This window comes from Diorhabda carinulata, chromosome 12 (assembly GCF_026250575.1).
Source record: "Diorhabda carinulata isolate Delta chromosome 12, icDioCari1.1, whole genome shotgun sequence".
Taxonomy (NCBI): domain Eukaryota; kingdom Metazoa; phylum Arthropoda; class Insecta; order Coleoptera; family Chrysomelidae; genus Diorhabda; species Diorhabda carinulata.
In genome coordinates this window covers 1,331,860-1,343,896 of record NC_079471.1, presented here as the reverse complement: position 1 = coordinate 1,343,896, position 12,037 = coordinate 1,331,860, and the positions used below count along the sequence as shown (strand labels likewise).

General features: G+C 30.7%; 4 protein-coding genes across 5 annotated transcripts; 2 read left to right on the top strand and 2 right to left on the bottom strand.

Annotated features, from left to right (window-relative positions):
• Positions 1 to 671: 671 nt before the first annotated feature.
• On the bottom strand, positions 672 to 8,702 carry LOC130900205 (protein CLEC16A homolog). Of its 2 annotated transcripts, none has more exons than XM_057810679.1 (14): positions 8,290 to 8,702; positions 8,039 to 8,178; positions 7,805 to 7,953; positions 7,290 to 7,519; positions 6,695 to 6,953; positions 6,189 to 6,639; positions 4,593 to 4,932; positions 4,405 to 4,531; positions 4,122 to 4,272; positions 3,650 to 3,766; positions 3,130 to 3,326; positions 1,319 to 1,496; positions 987 to 1,263; positions 672 to 929 (listed from the first exon to the last, which is right to left on the bottom strand). In XM_057810679.1, the coding sequence occupies exons 1-14, from the start codon at positions 8,490 to 8,492 to the stop codon at positions 773 to 775; spliced, it is 2,976 nt and encodes a 991-aa protein (XP_057666662.1). In that variant the 5' UTR covers positions 8,493 to 8,702; the 3' UTR covers positions 672 to 772. The 2 variants fall into 2 exon arrangements, with proteins under 2 accessions (XP_057666662.1, XP_057666663.1); XM_057810680.1 differs by having other exon boundaries at positions 4,134 to 4,272.
• Positions 8,703 to 8,939: 237 nt separating this feature from the next.
• On the top strand, positions 8,940 to 10,665 carry LOC130900214 (tRNA (cytosine(38)-C(5))-methyltransferase). The gene is made up of 3 exons (XM_057810694.1): positions 8,940 to 9,046; positions 9,098 to 9,564; positions 10,154 to 10,665. Exons 1-3 carry the CDS (start codon positions 8,992 to 8,994, stop codon positions 10,622 to 10,624), a joined length of 993 nt encoding a protein of 330 aa, XP_057666677.1. The 5' UTR covers positions 8,940 to 8,991; the 3' UTR covers positions 10,625 to 10,665.
• Positions 10,666 to 10,693: 28 nt separating this feature from the next.
• On the bottom strand, positions 10,694 to 11,044 carry LOC130900220 (anaphase-promoting complex subunit 11). Its single transcript, XM_057810702.1, has one exon. It carries the CDS (start codon positions 11,011 to 11,013, stop codon positions 10,756 to 10,758), a length of 258 nt encoding a protein of 85 aa, XP_057666685.1. The 5' UTR covers positions 11,014 to 11,044; the 3' UTR covers positions 10,694 to 10,755.
• Positions 11,045 to 11,167: 123 nt separating this feature from the next.
• Positions 11,168 to 11,976, top strand: LOC130900218 (transcription factor MafK). Its single transcript, XM_057810700.1, has 2 exons — positions 11,168 to 11,466; positions 11,528 to 11,976. Exons 1-2 carry the CDS (start codon positions 11,431 to 11,433, stop codon positions 11,891 to 11,893), a joined length of 402 nt encoding a protein of 133 aa, XP_057666683.1. The 5' UTR covers positions 11,168 to 11,430; the 3' UTR covers positions 11,894 to 11,976.
• The last annotated feature ends 61 nt before the right edge of the window (positions 11,977 to 12,037 follow it).

Sequence of the window (12,037 nt, the reverse complement as noted above, 5' to 3'; positions counted from 1 at the left end):
TCAACCAGTCACTTTAAATTATCTGATAGTTTAGTGCGTTATATTGGAATACAACCGGACCCAAAGCTAAGTATTCGAAAGCTTGGATTATGTATTGAAAAGAGTAGCTTTGGTGTTTGATTTGCCACACTCCCACGAAGATAACTTTCTCGTTTCGCCCTGTCTACGATAGAAAAGCAACATCATCATTTATAGTCGTAGGATTTCGGAAAAAATTCCATTTCCAATCAAATACAAAGATTTTGGCATAGTGTACATCACAGAAGAAATCCAGAAGCTTTATAACAAATATACCGGACTCGAGTGACACGAAAATACTCTAATAGAACCTTCACTAAGGATACAAAGAGAAAGACGACTTCCTAGTGATCTTAAATGGAATATAGAGGTTCTTTCACTGGAAGGGCCCTTTACCACTGATGAACTTGGACATACTAAGTTCTATTCCAGCCAATTAGTTTGTAGAATTCTTTCTACAAGCATAGTAGCAAAGATAATGGACTACAGGGACATGAGAATCATCTAATAGAACTTTTACTAGAGGTACAAAGAGAAGGACGACTTCCTAGTGATCTTAAATGGAACATAGACCTTCTTTGATTGGAAAAACGTTAAAGGAGATTAAAGAATGAAAGGTAGGTATTAAAATTTTATTCAGTAAAATAAACAAATCACCTTAATAATAATATATTTTCTTTATATACAAATTTAATAAAACACTGTACATCTAATCTGCTGCCAAAGCATAGAAATTGTTGCAAAAAAATTGTTTCTATACACTTTCTTCGTTACCATCTTCATTTTCTTCATCCATAAAAGAAGTTTCCCTCGAAACTCGAGTTTTCATTACTTCTTTCTGCGGTACAATTACGGAATGATCGTTCGAAGTGGTGGGTTCAGATTCAATCACAGTTCTAGGCGTTTGAGGTCTACACATATATAAAAAATTAACCTACAGTAATACTAACCTAATTACGACGACTTACCTGGGTATTATCGTAATCTTAGGCGCCATATCAATAATCGAATTAGGCTTCTTTATCAATTCTAGTGGAATTTCTTCCGATCTCGGTCTAGGCATCCTCGGCGATCCTTCCCTTGATCTTATCCTATTTACCGAATTATCTCGCTGTTTAATATCCTTTTTTAAAATTTCTTTCGAACTACTCCTACTGGGACTTTCGCTATCTCTATGTCTTCTAATCGATTCGTCAGTTCTGTGTATCACACCTGGCGAACTTTCCCTGCGAGGAGCAGCGAATCCTAAAATTAAATTTGCCAATTAATTTGATGACGTTCCGTCGAAAAAAATCTTTACCTGGTCCCCTACTCATATTGAATAACACTCGATTTTCTAATCTAGTTGGTCTAACTGATGAACGGGTGTAGGTACCACCTTGTCCTGCAAAAGCCGGACTCGGAGGCCCCGATTGACCTGGAATTTCGAGCAGTCGAGCTATGTGCTGCATTTTTTTCTGTCGCGCTTTTATTCTACCCTAATAAAAGTAAAATTTGTTATATAGTGTGTTTAAAAAGTAACGTAGTAGCTTCACAAAAAAAAAAACTTTCAACATGCAAATTATATTCAGTCTCTGAATTAGTGGTAGTGTAAACAATGTTTGTGTTTTTTGTTCTCTTTTTCTTTTTCGACATATTTTAATTTTTTCTGAAGTGTTTTGCCATCAGATACTTCATTTGGTCTATTTACTTCCTTCTTGATGTCCCTTTTGTTAAACCATCTCTATTTTTCTTATATATCCATACAAATTCAACTTTTTTTTACTTATTGGGTCATTTCTGGTTCATACCATTTATAATCTTATCTCTCACTATTTTTCTGAGCCGTTTCATATCTAATATCACTGTTTTCTTGTTTTTTCACCTTCTTTGCATGTTAATTAAGGGTTTCGGGTTCCTTTTAGACCCATTTTTACTACATTTTCTAATATTTATCAATTTCTTCTAATTTTTTTTCACTTTGTTGCCTCCAGATCCATTATTTGGTCTATTTGCTTTTTTCTTGATGTTTCTTATCATTTTTTAAAGTAATTTCTACCCTCCATTATTGTTTTTAGGTTATATTCATACAAACTAATTATATTTTTTTGTTATTTTTATTATATTTTTCAATATTCTTCATTTTAATCTGAAGATTTTCCTTTTTTTGCCTCTAGTTCTTTTATTTGGTCTATTTACTTCTTTCTTGATGTCCCTTTTGTTAAACCATCTCTATTTTTCTTATATATCCATACAAATTCAACTTTTTTTTACTTATTGGGTCATTTCTGGTTCATACCATTTATAATCTTATCTCTCACTATTTTTCTGAGCCGTTGCATATCTAATATCACTGTTTTCTTGTTTTTTCACCTTCTTTACATGTTAATTAAGGGTTTCGGGTTCCTTTTAGACCCATTTTTACTACATTTTCTAATATTTATCAATTTCTTCTAATTTTTTTTCACTTTGTTGCCTCCAGATCCATTATTTGGTCTATTTGCTTTTTTCTTGATGTTCCTTATCATTTTTTAAAGTAATTTCTACCCTCCATTATTGTTTTTAGGTTATATTCATACAAATTAATTATATTTTTTTGTTATTTTTATTATATTTTTCAATATTCTTCATTTTAATCTGAAGATTTTCCTTTTTTTGCCTCCAGTTCTTTTATTTGGTCTATTTACTCCTTTCTTGGTGTCCTTTATCTTACAAATAAACTTTTTCTTATATTCTATTGTTATTTTCATTATATTTTGTAATATTCTTGAATTTCTTTTGAAATTTTTCCTTTTGTTGGCTCCAGTTTCTTTATTTGGTCTATTTACTTCCCTTATCAAACAAATCCAAGTTTTTCTTCATTTTTAATTACTTTTTATTTCTTTTCTAATTTTTCTTATCTTATCCCGCTTGAACTTTTTCACCATTTTCCTTAGTTGTATCTTTTCCTTTGCTTTTATTTTCCAAAATATTTTTTTATATAAATTTATGGCATCTAATAGAGAAAATTGTCATTATTTCAAACTAATTAAACACATTTTGAAAAAAAAAATTTTAGGAAGCTTTCGAAAACAATTATTTTTTTCAAAAGCAAATTTAAAAATAAAATTAGACTTCAAATTACTAACTCACCTTTGTTAGACGTTGTTTAGCAGCCATACAACGGATATTATCATCGAAAAGGAATTTAGCATTCAAAAGAGGTATTCTGTTTGTACTGGCACCAGATATCGGTCTATGGATAGTAATATGCAAACATCTGGAGTCATCTTTATCCCCCGTTACTTCTATATCCTGAAGGAATCCTACTAATTTAGCTACACCCCATCCTATAACGAAAAAATTGTCCATAAATTCATTAAATTAACAATAATAATTATTTAAAATCAATTTTCTTCTCTAATAGATACAAATATCAGTACACTAATACCAATTACACTGTAGCGTGCACGTTTCGATAAATATTTCATCATCTTCAGAATCCTAGGGTGTGTAATTTATGAAAGGTGCTATGAATATAACCAACGGTACCAGAAGTTCCACTTATTTAGGTCCTAAAGGTCACTAAGCCACTTTCTAAGGTCAAAGTTAGCACCTAGCCACTTTCTATGGTTAAAGTTAGCACCATGACCAAACGATCGAGTAAACTTACCTAATCTTTTGGTGTCAGGTTCTACTAGTATCAATTGGAGGATATCTATGACCAAAAAACGTCGCATTTTCGTACCATCTTTGTAAACTATAGTACAGGCGATCAAGTCAGAATTATCTAGAAAAAAATGCCATTTCATGAGGAGTTTGCTTCAAAGTTGGGGCCACAAGACTTATCCAATCACTAGTATTTGAATAAGGGAACTTTTTTAAATACAAATCAAACAAACGATGGGCTACCATACCGGAAACAAAAATGTTTCGTAGTGCATTACTTACCTTGCAAGTATAAAATCATTCAAAATTGAATTGAGTGTATCGATATACCAAATTTAAAACTAAACCAAATATATAAAACAACAACCGGGGTGGATTTACAAGCACAAGCAACACAACACCAAACACCGGAAAGGACAATTTCATCAAACAACAAATGAACTAGTGATTGTTTAAATCATGTGACTGCGACAGACAACGAGTTATACTCAGGTCCAAAGCTTGATCGATCTGAACGCAGCTCTGAGGGTTCGTCAAAGGTAATTGAGTTTCTATTTCTCCGTTTAAGGTTAGCACCAAATTCCTTACTAGGAAATATACCCGAATTGCCCTTCTAGCACGTTCAACCTGTATAAAAAAAATCAAAATCAAATTTGACATTGAATAATATTAACATCTGAATAATAAATAAAATAAAAAATGAAAATAACAGTACCTACACTTCTGAGTTGGTTAATTACCAAAAATTTATCAACTTACCTCACCGCACGGTAACCGTTTGGTAAAATCTATCCCCGTCATGGGGGTACCGGTAGGTGGTAGTAAAATTGCACTATCCATACACAACCATTCAACGTTCAGAGAACCTTTCGACATATCACAGTATCTAAAACAAAATTATATACAAAGGTGTCACTAAAAACAAACGAAACGAAGCATACACTCACTCGTGTTCGAACATATCGAGAAATATTTCCTCGCTTTTATAAAAATTCCTTAAAAGCGCCATACTTTGCACCCTAGCTGTCTCTATCATGTTCTTATGGGGTTCGGATAGCACAGTTTTACCATCGCATATCGTTAATTGTACGAACAGTTTTAACGCCAGCTCAAGGGTTACAAGACGCACCCTACAAGATGACTGACAGGACAAAATTATTATGTGCAACATTTTTTCGACTAAATAATTGTTGTAAGTATAACGAACGTCCTTCGAAGTAGTCGAAGATTTGGAAACGAACGATTTCTTTGGTCTCAACACTTGTTCTGTGATATCGGGTGTTATTCCTAAAAATAAAATGATTTTATTAACTATAATAATGATGTAGATACCGAAATCGATAAAATATATTACGGTTTACACCAAAGTGGTTTGTGGTTTAACTGCAATCTCCAAAGATCTATTACGGTCCTCCAAATATAGATTACATCCTCCAATTTTTTAAAATATATCGGTTCAGAGACTCAATACTTTCATGTAGTTCCTTTTTGACCTGGTGTATCTCTATTTTCTTGTTTTTTTTTTCTTATTAGATGTTGATCAAGTCTTTCGTACCCATTTTTTCTATATTTTGCAATATTTCTGAAGTTTGTTGCCTCCAGATCCTTTATTTGGTGTATTTACTTCTTTTTTGGGTCCATTACTATTTTTTTAAAACAATTTTCATCCTCCATTATTGTTTCTTGTTACACTATCCTAATTTTTGAGATAAATCCATTCAAACTTATCTTTTTCTTGATTTTACGGAGTCCTATTTGTTCCTTTTCTAATATTTTCATTTCTGACTTGTATCATTTCTTTGACATTAATTTCTACTCATGTTCATATTTCTGATACCTTTGTACCCATTTTTTTCAATATACTCAAATATTTTTCAATTTTTTCTAATTTTTTTTTCACTTGTTGTCTCCAGATCCATTATTTGGTCCATTTACTTCTTTCTTGGTGTTCCTTATCATTTTTCCACGCAATTTCCACCTTCCATTATTGTTTTTTGTTAAACCATCTTCATTTTCAAAATATATCCATATAAATTCAATTTCTTCTTCTTTTTTTCCTTATAACATGTTGACTAACAGCTATGGATGCTTTTCAACCCATTTTTCTAATATTTTACCATTTTTATCAATTTCTGAAGTCTCTTGCCTCCAGGTCCATTTAATTCTTTCTTGATGTTCCTTATCATTTTTCCATGCAATTCCCACCCTCCATTATTGTTTTTAGTTAAACTATCTTCACAAATTCCACTTTTACGCCTAGTACCAACTATTTCTGATATTTTTGACCTGGTGAATATCTCCACCATAACCTGGAGACGTACTTTACACATTAACGCTGTTTGTTGGGTCATTTTATTATCGTTATAACCTAGTGCTCTGGTACCTAAGCTATTGTGACTCTATTTTCACCTGGAACGTTGTACCATCCCTAATTAGACTTACCGGTAAGACAATCTCTTGTTCCTACACCTTCTTATGACCATATACCAGGTTACTTGTACCTATATTGGTATATAAAGAACAAATTATAGATATAATCTTACCTTCGTTACTTGACATGGCATATAATAAACAAAGAGCAAAAAGGGCAGCGTAATCGTTTTCTGTACTATCAAGAGCTTCATATACTGTTTCCAAAAATGGGAAATTCGATACTCCGGCAACATCTGAAGGAGGTACCATTCTTTGTTTCTCCTCGTCAGTGATATTTATACTAGTTTGTTCATCTACTATATTCTCTTTCGAACCGGTGCTTTCTCTATCGCTATTATTAACACTACCCATTGCTTCGTCTTCTAAATTTTGTTTTTCTTTCAATTTTTCATAATGTTCCAATAGTTTATCGACTCCGTTCTCGAATATTTGTCTATCCGTTTTTAATATTATCCAAGCAAGGGTTTGAACTAAAGGCGAATGAGATAATATTAGGAACACCTGTGATAATAGAAATAGAGCTACTACACAAGACACTTTTCCGTTTGATAAATCGTGAAGCTGAAACATTCCATATTAAATATAATTTTTTAATTATAAATTGAATATTAATCACCTTAGGACTGCTATTTTGGGAACTTTTAGGAGTTGAAGAAATTTTATTAAGTCCTTGTATTCCAACTTCGCCGGAGGACGTTCTCCTTCTATTCGAAGATAGGGAATATATGTACAAAGGGATGAGCAATTTGTGTAATAAATGGTCAGTCAAAACGTGATTCAAATCGGTTATGTTCAAGCATAATATATCGTTTAAATAATGCAAGTGGTCCAAATGTTCTGCTACTAAATCAGATAAACGATTCTGTGATTGATGACTGAAAATCAAAATTCTCATAGTTTTATATTTGTAGACATAGTCATCAGGCATAATTCACAGTTAGTAGGCAGTTATGCACCTACGAATTGTGATAGGCCCTATTAATAAGCATAATTCACAGTTAGGAGGCAATTATGCACCTAGGAGTTCTGATAGTCCCCATTAATAAACACAATTCATAGTTAATAGGTAGTTATGGACGTAGGCGTTCTAATAGGCTCCATTAATAGGCAAAAATCATAGTTAGTGTGCATATATGCACCTAGGCGTTCTGACAGATACCATCAACAAGTTTCAAAGTTTTTTCTAATACCCAATATTTTAATTTACTTACTCAGCGTCATTTCTAACACAAGAATCCAGTTCTTGTATATGTTTTCCAATAAACCATACTATATTAGAAAAGTATGGAGCGGCAGTTCTATCTCTGATGAATGCCAACATGCTGGCGTCTTCAACTTTGTAAACATTTAACGTTAATGTCCTTACAGCTATCCTTACCATAGATTCGGGGTGATTAAAAAATTTTATAGCTTCTGTATATAATGGGAAATCGTTTGTGTGCTGAAAGGGAATAGTTTTTAAAACATTTTAACATGTATCAATAAACAAAATGTCTTTTTTCTGAGACGGTATAACAGACTGAAACACTAAAAATAAAACAATTTAGAACCAATTTTTTTATAGAATAAACTGTTTTAATAATAAATTTCCCAATTTACTCGGTAAAAATCTATTTATCTCCACTAGTTTGTATTAATTAATGCCACCTTTACTTACTTTGTAGATTAAATGTCTTAATGCTATAATTGCATATCTTATTAACAGAAAAAATCATTTACAACTTACCTCATTGTAAAAAAAATGTATGGTGTGTGCATTTAATTTCAAACTAAGCGTTTTCAAAAAAGATATGTAGTATGCCATCACTTCTTCATCGGAAAAATCAAACTTGTGTACAATTATTGAATTTACGTGATTGTTAGATAACAAATAATCTAAAAGGAATTAAATTCTAATTATATTATAAAATACATAATAACAAGTCAATTTTAGTAACTATTAGGTGTAACTGTAACTTACATAGTGACGTTTCATTTCTTATGTTTTCAAATAAAATATTAAGAGTTTGCAAAAGTTGTACACAAACATAACTTGAGCCTCCACTCCTTTGGCGCATGATTCTCAAAAAAAATGATAACATGTTTTTTTCCAAAAAGAAACTAAAATTAAAAATACGTAGACTTAGAATTAGGAAATCAGTTTCTATACATTCTCCTTTATTAATATGATTTTTTTATTTGAGATATCAAAACACAAAGATTGATACTTACTCAAATACAGAAGAATCATTCTGATCCCCCCAGATCAGGATTTCTGCAATAGATCTAAGAGACTCTACTAGTAACCCCCTATTATGTTCTGAAACTGTTTGATTTCTCGATAATACATTATATAAATATTTCAAATGTTCTAAAGAATGTAAATTTTTGGGTCTCCCCCATCCTCCACCAAACCAGCTCCTGCTTCTGAACATTTTTTAGAATATTGTCTTTGGGAGAGGTAAACAATCATAATCTTGTATTGAATTTTACCCTTTGGTGATGGGTCCACCAACTTGTCACTAGCCAATCATAATTTCTTAATCGTTAGTTTAAGGTGGTACAATGAGCCCAAAAATTATATCAACATTAACTTTATTAAAAAAATCGTGTAGTAATTAAATGTCACTGTCAAATTTATCTTCGTCTTTCTCTGAATAATAAAAGTGAATAATTTACCTCAAATTTCATAAATTGTTAAACGATCAAAATAAACAAAATTTACATTTAAATTGAAATTTTTAAATTTTAAGTATTAAAAATATTAATAAAATACATAGTTCGGTTTTCAAGTAATATAGCGATTGCAAGTAACTGTAAAAAAGAAAAGGCCACAAAATTACAGGTAGTTATTATAAATTGTTATTAACAAAATAGTAGGAAGAAGAAATAATACTCTTAAATTGTGCTCTATTATTATTAAAATTTATAATAATGAATATTTTGGAATTGTATAGCGGAATTGGTGGAATGCATCTAGCGTTTGAACGTAAGATTATTTATTTATTTCAATCATAAATGTGCAAATATATCATTTTAGAGAGTGGTGTCGCAGGGAAAGTAAATGCTTCAATAGAAATAAACAATATAGCTAATCAAATATATAGATTAAATTTCCCTGAAACTAATTTAATTAATACCAATATTGAAGGATTAACTTCGGATTATATTAAGAAGTTGAATATAGATACGATATTGATGTCACCACCGTGTCAACCCTTTACAAGAAACGGCTTACAAAACGATATAAAAGATGCCAGAACCGCATCATTTTTTCGAATATTAAAACTTTTACCAGATTTGGATGTTAAATACTTACTTATTGAGAATGTTAAAGGATTCGAAAATTCAGAAATGAGAAATATCTTAATTGACGTATTGATAGAAAACGATTACAAATATCAGGAATTTATAATCAGCCCTCATCAAATAGGTGTTCCGAATTCAAGACATCGATATTACTGTTTAGCTAAGAAAACTGATTTTTCATTTGAAACAACTTGTTTGGTAAGACGAGTATATTTATTTATTTAGATGATAAATCATTTGGATGACGCATTTTTGTGGGAAAACTACAGCAAGAGAAAAGAAACAAAACGCGTACTTAAATTTGATATAAAATTATGTATGATTTATTTTTTTTTATTTCAATAGATATATGCCTATTACCTTATCTATTGGTACTACTGCTGTATATTTCTCTATTATTTCAGATTCTCAAGTCTACTTCGTTCAATGTAATTCCTTCGTATATTCTAATAATTTTTCTCCTAAATATTCTTAATATTTCTTAGTTTTTTTGTATCATCACCCAACATTCACTGCCCTAAGTTACTATTGTTATCAGCAGCTTCAGGTTTGCAAATTAAGCCCTATTACCACTTTTTATTGTATGGCGGTGTATGGTTTGGCCTTATTATTTATATTTTACACCTTTTAAAGTTTTATCATCTATTATTAAATCTTCCTTTCTCCTACAATCTTCTGATGCCGACATCTTCATGAGTAAATCTTTGGAGATGATAATTTGATAAAAAGATTTAACTGTTTTACATAATATTATTTTACTTTTGATTAGATTCTGTATTTATTTTAGATGGAAACTTTTCCCAACATCCATGAACACATAGATTGCTATAAGATAGAAAATATTATAGAACAGAATGTAGACTTTAAGAAGTATTATCTATCTGATCAAATTTTAACTAAATACTGGAGTGTTCTAGATATTTGCTACAAAAATTCAACCAGATCTTGTTGTTTTACAAAATCTTATGGTAGATTTGTACATGGTACAGGAAGTGTTTTTACAGAAAAATCAGAAGAGGTAATTTTAAAATTGGTTAAAGAATTGAATTCATCCAATTTAGAGGAACACGAAAAATTGGGTTTACTTAAATCATTAGGGTTGAGATTTTTTACACCTAGGGAAATATGCAGACTCATGTGTTTTCCAGAAAATTTTATTTTTCCGGATTATGTGAGAGACAGGAAAAAATATATGGTTTTAGGAAATAGTATAAATGTTAAAGTTGTAGCTGAATTAATAAAAATTTTAAACGGCTAACAGAAAGTTTAATATCGAAATTATGAAAATAATCAATAAAAAACGGCATTCTAAATAAAAATTTATTTATTTCAAAAGTATTTAAATTATAAAAAAAAATAATTACAAGTATATAAAACTTGAGTTGTAGTTTATTTATTATTAAATTTCCATTCTTGTCTACACATTGGACATTGTTGATTAACAGGCTGTGATTGTAACCATTTAACAATACAGTGCATGTGAAAACAATGTGAACATTGTCCCCATACTAAGGGACAATCGTCTCCAGGAAGCTTACAATCCGGACAACAACCATCGAAGGGCATTCGACAAATTCCGCAATTATCATCATTAGCAACCCACTTCCAAGTAGCCACTCCTTTCCAATTCTTAATATTAACCTTCATTACCTTTCTTTAATTTCGATTTAAAATATAAATTCCATTATCAAATCATTTATAAAAATAGGTTATGTTTTCAAATTTAGTAGTTTATCTGACCTACCAATTTTATTGGCCTCTTTTTATTACAACCAATGGTTGTAGAAAAACATTAAGATAAATGACAGTTTAGACAGATAGTTAGTTAACCACATGAAGTCAATTTATGTTTTCAAAATAAATATTGTTTTCATTTACACAAATGTGTTTGAATTATATATGAAAAATACTGCTATAATTCTTGAATTATAAACATTGAAAACTATATTTTAGATTTTCTTTAGAATTTATCTTGCATCAAACTTAATGATTAAAACATGACTTGCAATTATTCTAAAAGGTAAAACTGGTTAGTTCAGTAATAAGCATTTCTATTCTGAAAAAATGGCATCGGATCCTCCCAAAAAGAGTGGAAAATTGGTGAGTAAATTCAGGATATTCTAGATATATTACTCGTTTAACATGCATAATATTTTTTAAGGCTCCATTATCTCCACCTCCTATTATAGATATTTCCGACGATGAGCTCGTTACGATTTCCGTGAGGGATCTTAACAGGCAATTAAAACTAAGGGGTCTTTCTAGAGAAGAAATAGTTCGTATGAAGCAAAGGAGGAGGACGTTAAAAAACAGAGGATACGCTGCGTCTTGTAGGATTAAGAGAATAGAACAAAAAGACGAGTTAGAAACAGAGAAAACGCAGGAATGGAAAGATATGGAAATCATGCAAGAAGAAACAATTGCTCTTAGAGGCGAATGCAATGAAATTAAAGATAGATATGAAGCCCTTAAGAGATTTGCGATTGCAAATAAAATTAGTATTCCACCTGAACTTGAACACATATAGTTTTACATGTTTTTTTCCTTAATTATTCGTTATAAATTAAATCTATACAAAAATTATTCAATATACGATTATATTAACACAAATTTTGTATTTTATTGATTTTTACCAGATGGAAAATTTCAAAATATATAGCGTCCTGGGTGG